The 14,506-nt window shown below is 41.8% G+C and overlaps 1 protein-coding gene across 1 annotated transcript in view; it reads right to left on the reverse strand.

The window, feature by feature from the left end:
- Nucleotides 1-14,506, reverse strand: part of SPEF2 (sperm flagellar 2) — a 195,311-nt gene that overhangs the window by 22,189 nt on the left and 158,616 nt on the right. The window contains exons 28-30 of the mRNA XM_052659101.1: nt 11,534-11,640; nt 10,253-10,435; nt 3,432-3,524 (exon numbers count right to left, since the gene is read on the reverse strand). Of these exons, the coding sequence (XP_052515061.1) occupies nt 3,432-3,524; nt 10,253-10,435; nt 11,534-11,640 (383 nt within the window). The remainder of the gene's footprint in view (nt 1-3,431; nt 3,525-10,252; nt 10,436-11,533; nt 11,641-14,506) is intronic.

A 14,506-nucleotide genomic window follows, 5' to 3' on the forward strand; every position in this document is an offset into this window, starting at 1 on the left:
GTAAATTCCAAGGTAAACTGGAAGTGGTCAAACAGAAATGGCAAGAGTGAACATCGACATTTTAGGAGTCAGTGAACTAAAATGGATGGGAATGGATGAATTTAATTCAGATGATCATTATATCTACTACTGTAGGCAAGAATCCCTTAGAAGAAATGGAGCTGCACTCATAATCAACAAAAGAGTTCCTAATGCAGTACTTGGGTGCAATCTCAAAAATGACAGAATGATCTCAGTTCATTTCCAAGGCAAACCATTCAACATCACAGTAATCCAAGTCTATGCCCCAATCACTGATGCTGAAGAAGCTGAAGTTAACTGGATTCTATGAAGACCTACAAGACCTTCTAGAACTAACATTAAAAAAAATGTCTTTTTCATCAGAGGGGATTGGAATACAAAAATAGAAAGTCAAGAGATATTTGGAGCAACAGATAAGTTTGGCCTTGGAGTACAAAATGTAGTAGGCCAAAGGCTAACAGAGTTTTGCCAAAAGAATGCACTGGTCATAGCAAACACCCTCTTTCAACAACTCAAGAGACAGCTCTACACATGGACATCATCCGATGTCCAAAAACAGATTGATTACATTCTTTGTAGCCAAAGATGGAGAAGCTGTATACAGTCAGCAAAAACAAGACCTAGAGCTCACTGTGGTGAGCCATCAGCTTTAGTGAGATCATCAGCTTCTCATGATGGAAGATGTGGAGAAGAGATTATGACCAAAAAATGTGTGAATTTGAGTAGATGAATTAAATTGCCTTTTCTCAGGATATCCCTGTAGATTTGTTAAAACACTTGGTATTGTGTGGCCAGCTAGGGAGCCAGGACGTGGCTGAGCCTCATCAGTTATAAGGAAGTGCACTGTCACTGTCAGGAGACAAGGATGTGACTGCAACACAGGCCTGCCTCAAGGATCCTTTCTCGGATGTAAAGAGACCTTTTCCCCAGTGCCTGGGACTCATCCGAACTCATTAACAGTGATAATGACCTATCTCCAGGAGCCCTGTCAGTCCTGGATCATAGAGAATACAGGTGACAAAGCAGGAGAGCTGGGTGTGGCCCTAGACTGTAGGTCAAGCCCTCTTCTTAAGCCCTCTTAAGAGGATGCAGAGGCCTTGGCAGGTGAAAGAACCTACAGTTCAAGGTCCTACAGTGATTCCTGGCAGAATTGGAACACAGCCCAGGGATCCTGACCCTTAGAATTCCTCTTTATGGTGTTTTCCCCCAATTTGGTCTTTACTATTCTAATAATGGCCAAAAAGTAAATTTATTATTTTGTTTTATGTTTTCCCTTTGTGCAACTTCTTTAGGATGTTAACCATTAAGCGTTGTTTCACCATGTAGGGTTAGTGTGGTTAGCTTCTGTTTAGTTGACACTTACATAGGGCGTACTGTGTGCCAATCACTGTTCCGAAAGGACCACACATCTGAACTCATGCTGTACAACAACCCCAGCAGCAAAGGATGAAAATAAAACCACGGCAGAGAGGTTAGGTAACTCCATCAAGACCTCACAGCTTGTCAGCCATGGCATCTGTGCTTTTAGTCCTAGTTGAAGGGTGTTGAGATTTATGTAATGTTGAGCATCCAGTCTGTGGGACAGAGAGGCATGGAAAATTCCACTCCCTTCTGTCCTCTGGACACTACACACACACTCTCATACACATCTGTCAGCCATCCTTTGCCCCATTATTGTTCGGCTGCTAAGTCATGTCTGATTCTTTGCGACCGCATGGACTGCAGCATGCCAGGCTTGCCTGTCCTTCACCAAGTTTGCTCAGACTCACTCTCTATTGAGTAAGTGATGCTCTTTAACCATCTCATCCTCTTTGCCCCTTTTTCCTCCTGCCCACAATCTTTCCCAGCATCAGGGTCTTTTCCAGTGAATCTGCTCCATAGAGCACATCTTTTTCAGACTTTGTGGTCCTGCCTCTACCCTCCCCCACACACTTTGTTCCAGCAGTTTGGGTAGCAGCAGATGGGAGCCATATTCCTCCTTGGCACCCAGAGGCCTCTCTGGCTTCCCTGCCTTGCAGTCCTCAGGGCTGACCAGCATAGGCTGTCTCCTGCTTTCAGCAGCTCTGTGAGCAACTGAAAGGCTTTGCTGTGATGGACATTTCTAACAACTTCTCACAGAAAAGGAAAGTGCTTTGTACTTGACATTCTATTCAGACTACTGGCCTCTTCCCACAGAATGAAGAACCTATTTATATATAGATATGCTTTCCAAAGCTTTACAGGAGAATTGAACTAAGTCCTCGGGTTATAAAACAATCAACAACAACCAAAACAAAAAGCTGCCCCACAACTGCCAGCCTCATGTTTTGAACTTTTTTGGTAACTCCCTGACCCTTTCCTTTCACCTGCTCTCCTGCTAGCATCTAGCAGAGATGCTTGAAATATGCATCCAATGGAAGAGAACTGCTCACTTTCATGTTACAACAAGTCATGTTCAATTTTGCATTGCAATTTTACACTAATGGCTGGCTGAATTGATTAATCAATACACATAGCTTGCTGTCATGTCTAAACCTACCATTCAATGTTTCTCATATCTTATCGAACTTGATTGTGTTGGATATAGTTTCATATTTTTAACATTTATATTGAAGTCAGAATAGTTTTCAGATTTTAAGATCTTATATACTATTGTGGCCTGAGGTATAGAAGTTAATGATAGAAGTTAACGGCCAAAGTGTTCGTTTAGGCTTTACCATAACATGATATGAAAAGCCCAAATGAATTTTTTGGCCAACCCAATAATGATGATGATATTTTTGATGATAATAATAATCTGGTGGGTATGCAAACTCTTGGAATGTTACATGAGTTAGTCAAAATCAAAGAGAAATGAACAAAGGCATATATTAGTAAAAGGCAGTTCTTATCCAAAGCTTTTACAATTGTAAGGACCTTTAGTGAAGAATATGCTCAATAACAGCTGATTTGCTAGATGAGAAAAGTGAAGCCCAGAGAGCTTAAGGATACTGTCCAAGATCACACGGGAGTTAACAGGAGGACTGTTTAAAATTTTGATCCCTGCCTCCTCCTCTCCAGACTCCTCTGTACTGCTGCCTTGGACTCAGTTGCTCGGTCTTGTTTGACTCTTTGTGACCCCATGGACTGTAGCCCACCAGGCTCCTCTGTCCATGGAATTTTCCAGTCAAGAATACTGGAATGGGTTGGGCATTTCCTTCTACAGGGGATCTTCCCGACCCAGGGATTGAACCTGAGTCTCTTGTGTCTCCTGCATTGGCAGGCAGATTCTTAACCACTAGTATCATGTGGGTGAATATTAAACTCTGCACTTTGGGAATACATTAAAGAAACAGGGGGTGGGGATGGAGTCTAAGACTAATTACACAGTTGATCAATGTTACCGTGATATGGTGCCACATATACTTTTTTAAAAAGACCTCAGTAATTACCTCTATAAGATGCTCCTGCCTATTGAATGGCAGGGGTTCAAGAGGATTTTCTGGAATTTTGATATCTTCATCTCCTGTAAACCACAGGCCAGTCTACACAAAAAAAAACCAAAAATAAGAATCATTAAAGTTATGCTGAGATGTAATTGCTGCCCTCACAGCCACAGAGGTTGAACTGATCTTTGCAAGATGTCTAGAGCAGAGGTCCACAAAGTAAGCTGCAGAAGCCATGGGGGTGCTGAAGCAAATTCTAGAAATTCCATTCACATGTATGAGATCTCATTCTTTTGTAATAATTGTTTTAAATTGATAATGTATAGAATGCATTAGTGCAGTAGTACACATGAATGACTTGTTAATGAAAACCCACAGACCAGGGCACCAGGTACACTATGACTATGCTGTAACTGTTGGAGTGTGCAATGAAGCTTGGAGGTCCTCACCCTGGATGTGGATTGCACAGCAATATCATGGCTCAGACAATAAAGAATTAACCTGCAATGCAGGAGACCTGGGTTCGATCCCCGGGTGAGGAAGATCCCCTGGAGGAGGGCATGGCAACCCCCTCCAGTATTCTTGCCTGGAGAATCCTATGAACCGAGGAGCCTGGCAAGCTACAGTCCATGGGGTTGCAAAGAGTTGGACACGACTGAGGGACTAAGCACACTCTGCTGGTGTCTGTGTCCTCCATCACATTGCACGCGTCCTGTCTGTGTTTATATATGTCTTGGAGCCTAGTGTCCTGCTGGGGCATGTTGTTGGTGTTGGAAATCTTGGCTGAGCGAGTGACTCACTGACTCAAGAGCTCAAGGACCGATTTTGAAAAGACAGCACTTGTCCTCAGCCCGTGTCTGACACTAATTACCAAAACCCTTGATTGCCATCTGGGGATGCCTTGCCCCTCTCCCTCTTTCCCCCACCCCACTGCTCCCATGCTGGTGTAGAGCCCTATTGCCTCCATCATGAGCTGCTCCAGCAGCCTTCGAGCTGTCTTCATTTCCAGTCTCCCTCTTGTTTGTTTCAACTCAGACCATTTGACCATATCAATTTTCCCTAAACTTGACTCTTGTCATGTCAGCCTCTACTCAAAACCATTTCCTTTTCTTGCTGTTTTGCTCACATCACTCCTCCTCCAGGTGATTACGTGTCCACCAATGTCAGCCTGCTTATCTTTCCAGATCCAGCTTAAATTACACCTCCTCAGAGAGGTCCTCTCATCTTTGTTCTCTCCTCTAAACTCCAATTTGACTTGTTTGTATCACACATTTGGGCATTCAGTACATTTTGGGCTGCCTCATTCATATTTGCTATTAAACAGGTATTAATTTGCTATTAAACAGGTATTAATTCCTTGGGTTCAAAGGATGTGTCTTGCCAAGCTTCCATATGGCAAGTACTTCCTTTTGTTCCTAGGTCTTGCTCCCTTGCTGTCTTCCACACTGACAACCTACCCTTGGCATTGCCTACTGCCAAGAACCATTGGCAGGTCTAACTTGATTCTGGCCTATGCTCTGGGCCTTCTTTCCTTCCGAGAATTACCTGTGCTGGGAGAGAAAGCTGGAGTGGCACTGGGTAGCTTATTAAGAGGATGCAGCCTCCAGAGGTGGAGACTGAGTTTTCATTTAGAACAGAGGAGTGCTGGGTGGGAGATTCTGGCCAAGCATAAGTGTGTGAGGGAGAAGATCCAGGAGAAGCGAGGGTCCAGCATGGGCTCAAGTTTTGAATATAAGTGCTTGGCTCTGCCCAGTGACTAAACTGTTGACAGTAAGTATCACTCCATGGGGGCTTCCCTGGTGGCTTGGATGGTAAAGGAACTGCCTGTAATGTGGCAGACCTGAGTTCAATCCCTGGGTCAGGAAGATCCCCTGGAGAAGGGCATGGCAACCCACTTCAGTATTCTTGCTTGGAGAATTCCATGGACAGAGGAGCCTGGCGGGTTACAGTCCATGGAGTCAAAAAGAGTCAGACATGACTGAGTAACTAACACTTTCACCTTCACTTCACCACTCTATGGAGAATAGAGAGATAGGAGCACAGTTAACATTCATGCTTTGGGACATGATGGAGTGACAAAGCTCAGAATTACCCCTCCTGCCTAAAAAAATAAGAAAAATGACATATATATACAAATATACACACATATATACATATATGTAACACAATTATTTCAGACATTGGACAATAGGCAACACAGGATGGTGATTCCTGCAATAAGGAGAACAATGAGGAGCCCAACTATGGTTCAGGCTACAGAGCCAGGGGAGGCATCTAAATCGAACTGGGATGTCCTGCTGGGCTGAGAAGATAGACTTGGATTTGAAGGAAGTGTAGCTTCACTGGTAGCTCAGTTGGTAAAGAAGCTGCCTGCAGTGTAGGAGACCCGGGTTCCATCCCTAGGTTGGGAAGATCCCCTGGAGAAGGAAATGGCAACTCACTCCAGTATTCTTGCCTGGAGAATCCTATGGACAGAGGAACCTGGTGCACTACAGTCCATGGGGACACAAGAGTCAGACACGATTTAGCAACTGCCACCAAACGACCGCCACCATCATGACTATTGGGCTTCTCTGGTGTCTCAGACAGTAAAGAATCTGCCTGCAATGCAAGAGACCTGGGATCAATTCCTGGGTTGGGAAGACCCCTGGGAGAAGGGAATGGCAACCCACTCCAGCATTATTGCCTAGAGAATTCCATGGACAGAGTACCCTGGCAGGCTGCAGTCCATGGGGTTGCAGAGTCGGAGACGACTGAGCCACTGACAACACTAACCACTATGATGACTATTAATAGAATTTCCAGGGCAAAAAACTAGAGGTGTGGAAAGAGAAGGTGAGCCCTAGAGATGTGCAGAAAGATCTTCCAAGTCTCGGCTGAGAGCTGACTTGTGCAGATGTGTATGGAAAATACCAGCAGTGGGAGAACATATCACAGGGAGGGAGTAAGCTTAACAATTCCTAAAACTTACATAGGGCTGGGACTATATTACTACCAGGGAAAATGTGACCACCAGGCAGGGAAGGACCTTCTGATGCACAAGGTATTGGGTAGTGTCCCTAGGAGATATTGCCTGAGTAGTGGGGCCAGAATGTTGTTATTTGGTGGTTCAGTTGTGTCTGACTCTTTTGCGACCCCATGGACTATATAGCCTGCCAGGCTCCTCTGTTGATGGGGTTCTCCAGGCAAGAATACTGGAGTGAGTAGCCATATCATCCTCCAGGGGATCTTCCCAACCCAGGGATCAAACCTGTGTCTACTACACTGGCATGCAGATTCTTTATCGCTGAGCCACCTGGGAAACCAGGGCCCAATTAGCCCTACGATAAAAGGCTGTTTTAGACCCACCCTTACCAATCTTAATGTAACTTTGAAAGGTTAAAACTGATTGCACATAACATTATTGCATGCCCAATAATATTTAAAGGCATATAAAATTGGGTGCTCAGCCATATAAAATTTGTAACATGTTGCATTCCATACAAAGGCATTCAAAAAAGCCAGAAAATATAACCCACTGTCAGAAGAAACATCAATCAATAGGAACAAACACAGCAATACATAGATAATAGAATGAACAGACAAGGATGTTCATTTAGCTCTTCTAAATAAATTTCATTTGTTCAAGGAGATAGAGGGGAAAATGCATATGATGAAGAGAGAAATGAAGGATATAAGAAAGATCCAACTTAAACACTGGATTGTATTAATCACAGATTTGGTGCTACAAAGGAAACAATCAGTGAATGGGAAAAATGGAGCAGTAGAAATGAATACAAAATAGAATCAGAGAGAAAAAAATTGAAAAAAAAAAAATGAAACCAGGATCAGCAACTTTGGGACACACGTGATTGGACTTTGAAAATGGTAGTGGGGGAGTATGAAGAAAAAAAAACTTCTGAAAAATTTCCAAACTTGACAAAAACTACAAACCCACAGATTCAAGAAGCTCAGTGAACCCCAAGCAAAACAAATGTGAAGAAAACCACACTGAGGGACACAATAATCAAACTGCTGAAAACCAGCAATAAAGAGGAAATGTTAAAAGAAGGATTCATTTTCATCCCCAATTTCTCTACTGTCAATTCCATATCCAGTTGTTTTAACACATAGGAATTTCCCCTGAGTCTTAAAACCAAGAATACATTCAGTCACATGAAAAAATATAATAGATGTATTTTAAAAATTAGGAAGCTGTTTCAAAGCATTTCACACAACAAGAGTGCCACAGAAGAAAGAACTTAGAGAAACTTGTACTTTTTAAAAAGTTGCCCAAGAAAACTTTGCTATGTAAAATGGTACACGTGAACTTTAGGGTTGGGTTTAAATTGATCAAGCAGGGTTAAGTCAACCACATCCTGCCCCGCTGGATAATCAGGGGCTTTCTCTTTGAAATGAGGAAATGTCCCTTTGTACTCTCTTGATAAAATATGGCCAAGGAATTTGAGGTTTACTTTTCCTTAGAGAATAAGTGCTGTGCTGTTTGGATCCTAGAACATCTGACTCATTAAGCCTGTGATAACATGCATTCTCACTGACAGAAGGTGAGTCGAGAGAGTTCACCATCAAAGAATTCAGCGTGAGTGTGACTAGACACCCACACATGACAGAGGCCAGCATGTCACAGCTGCCTGAGGGCTGGGAGCAGAGGCAAGGCACTTTCACGCTCGCGTGGCTCAGCCCAGGTACACAGTCAGAGCCGCTTCACAAGCCCTGTGTCTTATTCCATTTTAGAAGCTGGGGAAGTCAACACATTCTCAAGTGGCGGTTGTGGTGAACGCGCAATTAGTCAAGAAAAGAAAAAAAAATAAAAAGCAGAGTAAAGAGCCTCTTCACCCCCCCTCACCCACAGAGAAGTTCATCTCAGCAATGCAATTGTACTATTTGTCTATTCTAAGGTGACATTTTCCACAAATGATAACATATTGCTGAAGGAGCTGTTTTGACATTCCCATAAAAGAACTCTGTATGGTGTGATCTGGCAAGTGCTGGGAATACGTAAGTCGTGTGAAGTCAAGTAGGGCTCTCCAGTGGCTCCTTTGTCATGGGCTTTCTGAGGAGTGGGCACTGGGTGGGCGAGGGGAGAGGGAAGAGCTCAGAAATCAACTGCTCCCCAAACCCAGGTGGTGTTCTGATATGTATATTTGAGTTTCTGTTTCATGCAGCAGTGAACTTTCTCTAAGAAATTCACACCTTTGGTGAAGGAGCTTTCTGGTTTTGCTCAGCGCTTGCTGGTACAAATTACCAACACTTTATGTTCATCTCATGTTTGTGCAAAAAGATGTTTAACTGGATATCCTGTATTCACTGGCACATACTGCAAAGAGTGAAGGTTGGTATTTTCGTGACTGCACACTTGTTAAAATCTTAAGCCAACAAGTTTTGCTCTGCTGTTTGTGTTTTTACACAAAATTGTCTTTCGAGGTTGTAAGTCCAGGTCCAGGACAGTGAAAGAATTCACAAATTGCTTGGGAAGTAAGTCGGCCCAGTCAGTTACATGTCTTTCTTCATCGGCCTTGAAGACCTTCTTCAGTGTGTCAGTGCTGTTTCCTCTGGCTCAGCTGCCTGAGTGTGGGAATGTCAGGGTTGTCTATGAGCACGTCATCCATTAATTGAGGAAGAAAAGAGAAGTAGCAAGAGATGTGGTCTTTCAACGGTGAAATACACGGGAGATACAGGCACTGAGAGATTATCACCTGATTCAAAATCAGCCCCTTATGAACCTTTCGTGTCTACCAGCTTTGTGAAGTGGTGGGCACTAAGATAAATTTCTTTGCTGTTGTTCAGTTGCTCAGCTGTGTCTGACTCTTTTGCAATCCCATGAACTGTAACCCGCTAGGCTCCTCCATCCATGGGATTTCCAGGCAAGAATACTGGAGTGGGTTGCCATTTCCTTCTCCAGGGGATCTTCCTGATTCAGGGATTGAACCCCGTGTCTCCTGCATTGGTAGGCAGATTCTTTGCCACTTTAGAGAAACCTTGAATTCCATTAGCAGACACAAACTAAGTCACTTACACCCTTCTTAGTTACGGTGTTTCATTCTAACTCACTCTCTTCTTACTCAAACTTCTCAAAAGATGAATCGACTGTCTTATCTTCACTTCCTAAAGAACAACTTATTCCATCAGTCCTCTGCAATCTAGATTCTGTGCTCTCTTCAAATTGTTCTGGCGAGGGTCACAGTTACATCCTATCTGCAAATCCATTGGCCAGGTACCATGTTACTGGATTACCCATCAATTTACACACTTCCCTCGGGTGATCTCATCCATTCATAACTTCAACATTTGCCTGCATGATAGTGACTGACTTCTGCATCTGCCATATCAGATGGGACATTTCTGCCTGCATTTCCCACAGACATTTCAAAGTCAACTTGTCAAAAACCATCTCATCATTCAGCATGCTCATGATCAAAGGGAAAAAAAACAAACCTGTCCTTTCCCTGTCTGTGTTTACTGTAACTGTTGTTGTGACTTGCAAAATATTGGGTATTGGGCATTGGGCTGATTAAAATCTCTGCAGGCGAGTCTGATAAAAAGCCAAGGTTAAGAGCTTGGGAGGAGGACAATGAAGTTTGCTGTGATTTCTTTAAGAGCCCTTAGCTCTGCAAGCAGTTTGGCCTTTTTCAGGCCCTCCTTTTCCCAGGGGGTGAAGTGGGGGTAGGTGGGAGCAGACTTCTGCCTAGGACCTGGGCAGTACCTGTGCTGCCTCTGGGAGCCTAAACATGGGCCATGAGACCTGGCACGGTGAGATCAGGGAGTAATACACTTCTTAGGTCATAAGTACTCTGATAGGATTAGTGCCACCAGGGGCTGGGAGTGACCTGCTTATACTGTTCATAAGTGACGGTGCCCAGCTGCTCCGCATCCAGGGCCTTGAACCTCTGCAGGGTCTCCAGAAGCTCCTCCTCCAGGGGGATGGGCCAAGGCAGCGCTACTACTAACAAGAATTTCCGCCAGTCCACGGACTCCGAGTTTGTTACCAACAAAGATGCTAACTCCTGCAACTAGAAGAAAACAGGAAATGCCATTGGGATATTTGTAGGATTCTCTTGTGACATTCCACCTGCTTGCATTTCATAGTGAGAGGTTCTGGCAAAGAAAGCAAAATTTTTAGCTTGGTTAATATAGTCAGAGCTGACTTGTTCCCTCAGGTTCTACCAAGCAATCCATGCCAGACAGAACCTAGAGAGTGTTTCCATTTTTGCTTCCTTGACGTTTGTGGGTTTTGCTTACTGTTATACAAGGAATTGGATTTCCCAGGTGGCACTAGTGGTAAAGAAATCGCCTGCCAATGCAGGAGACGCAAGAGATGTAGGTCTGATCCCTGAGTTGGGAAGAACCCTGGAGGAGGGCATGGCAACCCACTCCAGCATTCTTGCCTGGAGAATCCCATGGACAGAGGAGCCTCTCAGGCTGCAGTTCATTGGGTCACAAAGAGTCAGACACGATTGAAGTGACTTAGCACAGATGCATGCACACAAGGAATTAACGTTTGTGACCACAGAACACTTTGTACCTTTCCAACAGAGGAGGAATAAAGATGATATGAATGTGGGAGGGCTCAACAGCTTGTAGGGAAATATTCTTTAACCATCTTGTTTTCTTAAGGAGCAGAATATGATTAAAGCAAGCCTGAATCATCTACTGTTACTTGTTAGGATCACTCCATCAGGTAATAATAGGTACAAACTCATTGGCTGACCCTCACAGTCTCCGTAAGGTTTCACTGACTGTGAACATCATCACTTGTTTTCAAATACTGTGTATGAACATACTACGTGTCTTAACTTGAAGTTCTTTCATTTGTTTATTTATCGGCTGCCTACGATGCAGGAGACCTGGGTTTGATTCCTGGATTGAGAAGATCCCCTGGAGAAGGCAATGGCAACCCACTCCAGTACTCTTGCCTGGAAAATCTCATGGACAGAGAAGCCTGGTAGGCTACAATCCATGGGGTCACAAAGACTTGGACACAACTGAGTGACTTCAGTTTCTGCTAAATGTCAGATGCTGTGAATAGACTGGTTATTTTAAAACTATTGACTTATCAATCAAAGAAGATAATTCTCAAGGCTTGAAACCCAAACAAAATTGAAGCTTACTTCCGGTTGAGTGAGGTTCATCCAACTAGTAGGAAAGTTGTTTGTTCCAAGGTTCAGAGTTACCAAATCCAGCAGAATGTCAGCAAATGCTTTATTTCCTATTATACCTACAATACAAGGATAAATATTTTTTGGTGTTATTATATGATCTGTTTATTTTGCTAAAAATGGAATAAATAATGAATATTTGTATAATCATTTTATTTAAAACTTCAACCTATAGAGAAACATTAGACATTTTGAAAATATAAAAATATTAATCAATTTCCCGATTCTCTTTCATGGTTGTTTCTCATCTAAGTCAACATGTCTTTTTTGGCTTAGTAATAACTCATTCCAGACTGGGTAAAATGCTGAGACTTTATATTTTGATTTGGAGTCTTCTTTGACCTTTTATTCAGAATAGATTGATTGAATTAAAAATAGTTCATTATTCCTATTATTATTTATATTATTAAAATGAATACTATTATTGTTTACAGTAATATTCCTGTTATTCAACAGTAGGGCACTAGAGTACAACATTTTGGCAAATATGGGATAAAGATGTTTCAAACGCATGCATATCACCACTGTGATCAAAATAACACATTTATCCTCATTTTGCTTCTTTTAGATCAGAATATATTTGTTTGGGTTAGATTTAGGGATATTTGAATTACTAAATTACTGGGTTGGAAGTGCTAATTTAAGTTATCTAATTGGCTCAAACACTCTGATATATTTTATAAAAGGTCACTTTGAAATTTTTGAAGGCTTTTGCTCTTAAACATGAATCTACTTTACTATACTTGTTTAGTCTGTTGCTTATTTCAAATTGCATGCACATGCATTGAAAAAGAAGTAGGAAAGCAAAAATAAGTGTATCTGCTTAAAATATGTCTAACTCCCATAGCAGAGGTAACTTCTAGAGCCAGGAGACACTCCTACATGTATTCAGGTGACAGCTATTTTTCTTTGTTTAGGAATAAAAAGAGTGAAATAGGTATAGAGTCTCACATTTTTCTTCCTATGTCTAAGTTTTTAGCATTTGTCAAGTCCAACATGAACTTTATTAATAATTTCCTCTAACCTTGGGAAAATGTAGTAATCATTTAAAAATTTCAATGTTTCAAATAAAATACACAAGGTTCAGATCTGGAAGGTAATTTTCTGTGTAGCAAGAGCAGAATATTTCTTTCTTTGATGTGACTGGCCATTCAGCAGGTTGTTTAGAAACAAATTCTCTATCCTTTTTGACCAAACCTGAATATCCAATTTTAAAGAAATGAGAATAACTTCCCCAGGTACTGGAATTTTTGGTAAAATGAGCTTTGTATGATACTACACTGGTTTCCAGATAAGTTAGAAATAAATCATTCATCTTCCTTAAAATGAAACCAGAAATAAACTCAATTGAAACCATGAAGAGGCTCAAAGTATTTAAAATTTCTGGTAGATTTGTGAAATAGTTCCACTGTCTCTAATACCAATGGCACAAGCAAAGTGTTCTAAGAAAATACTTTCAGTTCACATAAGGATTATTTATCTGGGGACTTTAGTGTGAAATGCAAAAACTATTTTGATCTTTGGCCTTGTTTCTTAAATGACCAAGGCATATAATAATGTGACTTTCACATATATAATGCAGTAATGGAAATAGATAAGCTTACAAATTTTGTTTACAGATTAAAAAACCAATTGGCCCTAAGTTATTTATCTAATGCAGCCATCCATTATAATTATCCTGGAAAAACAGTTTATTGTAAGCCAGGCCTAAAGGCACTCTTGGTCATAATTATAGTACGGTTACCCTTAGCAATAACTCTCAGAAAGATGACATCAAGATAGTATCATTGCTTAGAAGTATACACTTCACCCAAAGAGTGTGAAAGAATGTGTGAATATAGAACTAGATTTAGAATGTTATAGGAAAATCAATCTTTAGATTTTTGCTTTGTATGTCTGGATGATGCCAAATGCCTTTTGTGTTTGATGTGAAGACTGGTGACTTTTAAATTTCAGGGTTTTGAAAACAGTTCTTTTTGCTAGGATCAATGATGAGGTCGATATTTATCACATTACTCATCACTTTCACTAAGGCTTTCTGAGTTTGATGAGCAGTCTGAGTTAGGTCTTGTGTCCTCAGTTGAGGATTGTGTTCTTGTATTCCATAAACGAATGGCTTTCCTAGGGTCAAAGTTGTTAATGTCTGGAGAATTCAACTGAATTATCAGGAGATCTGTCATGTTGTCAGCCTTGACTTTGGCATGCATTTGGGACCTGATGCGCTTCATCTGACTAAAGCCACGTCCTGCCTCAGCTGAACTTGCAGGCAGGCTCAGCACGAGGTCAATGAGTGTCAGGATGTTTGGATACTTGTGTAAATAAACAGAATTCACAAAATCCCAGGTCAGTTTGCGAATGTTCTGAAATCTAGGAGAAAAAAAATGAAAAATGTGAAAGATGGAGACTCCTAAGTTTTACCCCAATATTTATAAATCAACTAGGTTACTTATGCTTACCTAGAGTAGATCTCCAATTTCAACATGCTCCATTCTGTGTCTACTTGGTCAATTTTCACCTTGGCTGCCTCTAATACTGGTTCATAATGTGCAATCAGGATGGCCACCTCTTTTTCTCCAAATTCTGCAATCGATATGCCAAAGAAAAGGTCACATATCTGACAGACACGTGTACAGGCGATCAAAGAACAACAGAATCAGAGCCAGTGCTCCTGGGTTACCTTGATTTATTTTTGCTGGCCACAGTTTAAAGCTTCCAATCGTGGTTGCCTTCACCACATCTTGGTTGGCATCTCTGAAACAGCCTCGCAGCCTCTTGATAAGATGTGTTAAAACAATGTTTCTCACGTCAGAAATGTTCCCCTTTCCTCCAAGGCAGTTACCATGAAAGTGTGTGACCGAATCCACCTCACGTTCTTTCGGCCCTGGTCTAGGAGGGGAAAAAATAATTTGCCCCAAGAGACGATTA

Source organism: Budorcas taxicolor, chromosome 20, assembly GCF_023091745.1.
Source record: "Budorcas taxicolor isolate Tak-1 chromosome 20, Takin1.1, whole genome shotgun sequence".
NCBI lineage: Eukaryota > Metazoa > Chordata > Mammalia > Artiodactyla > Bovidae > Budorcas > Budorcas taxicolor.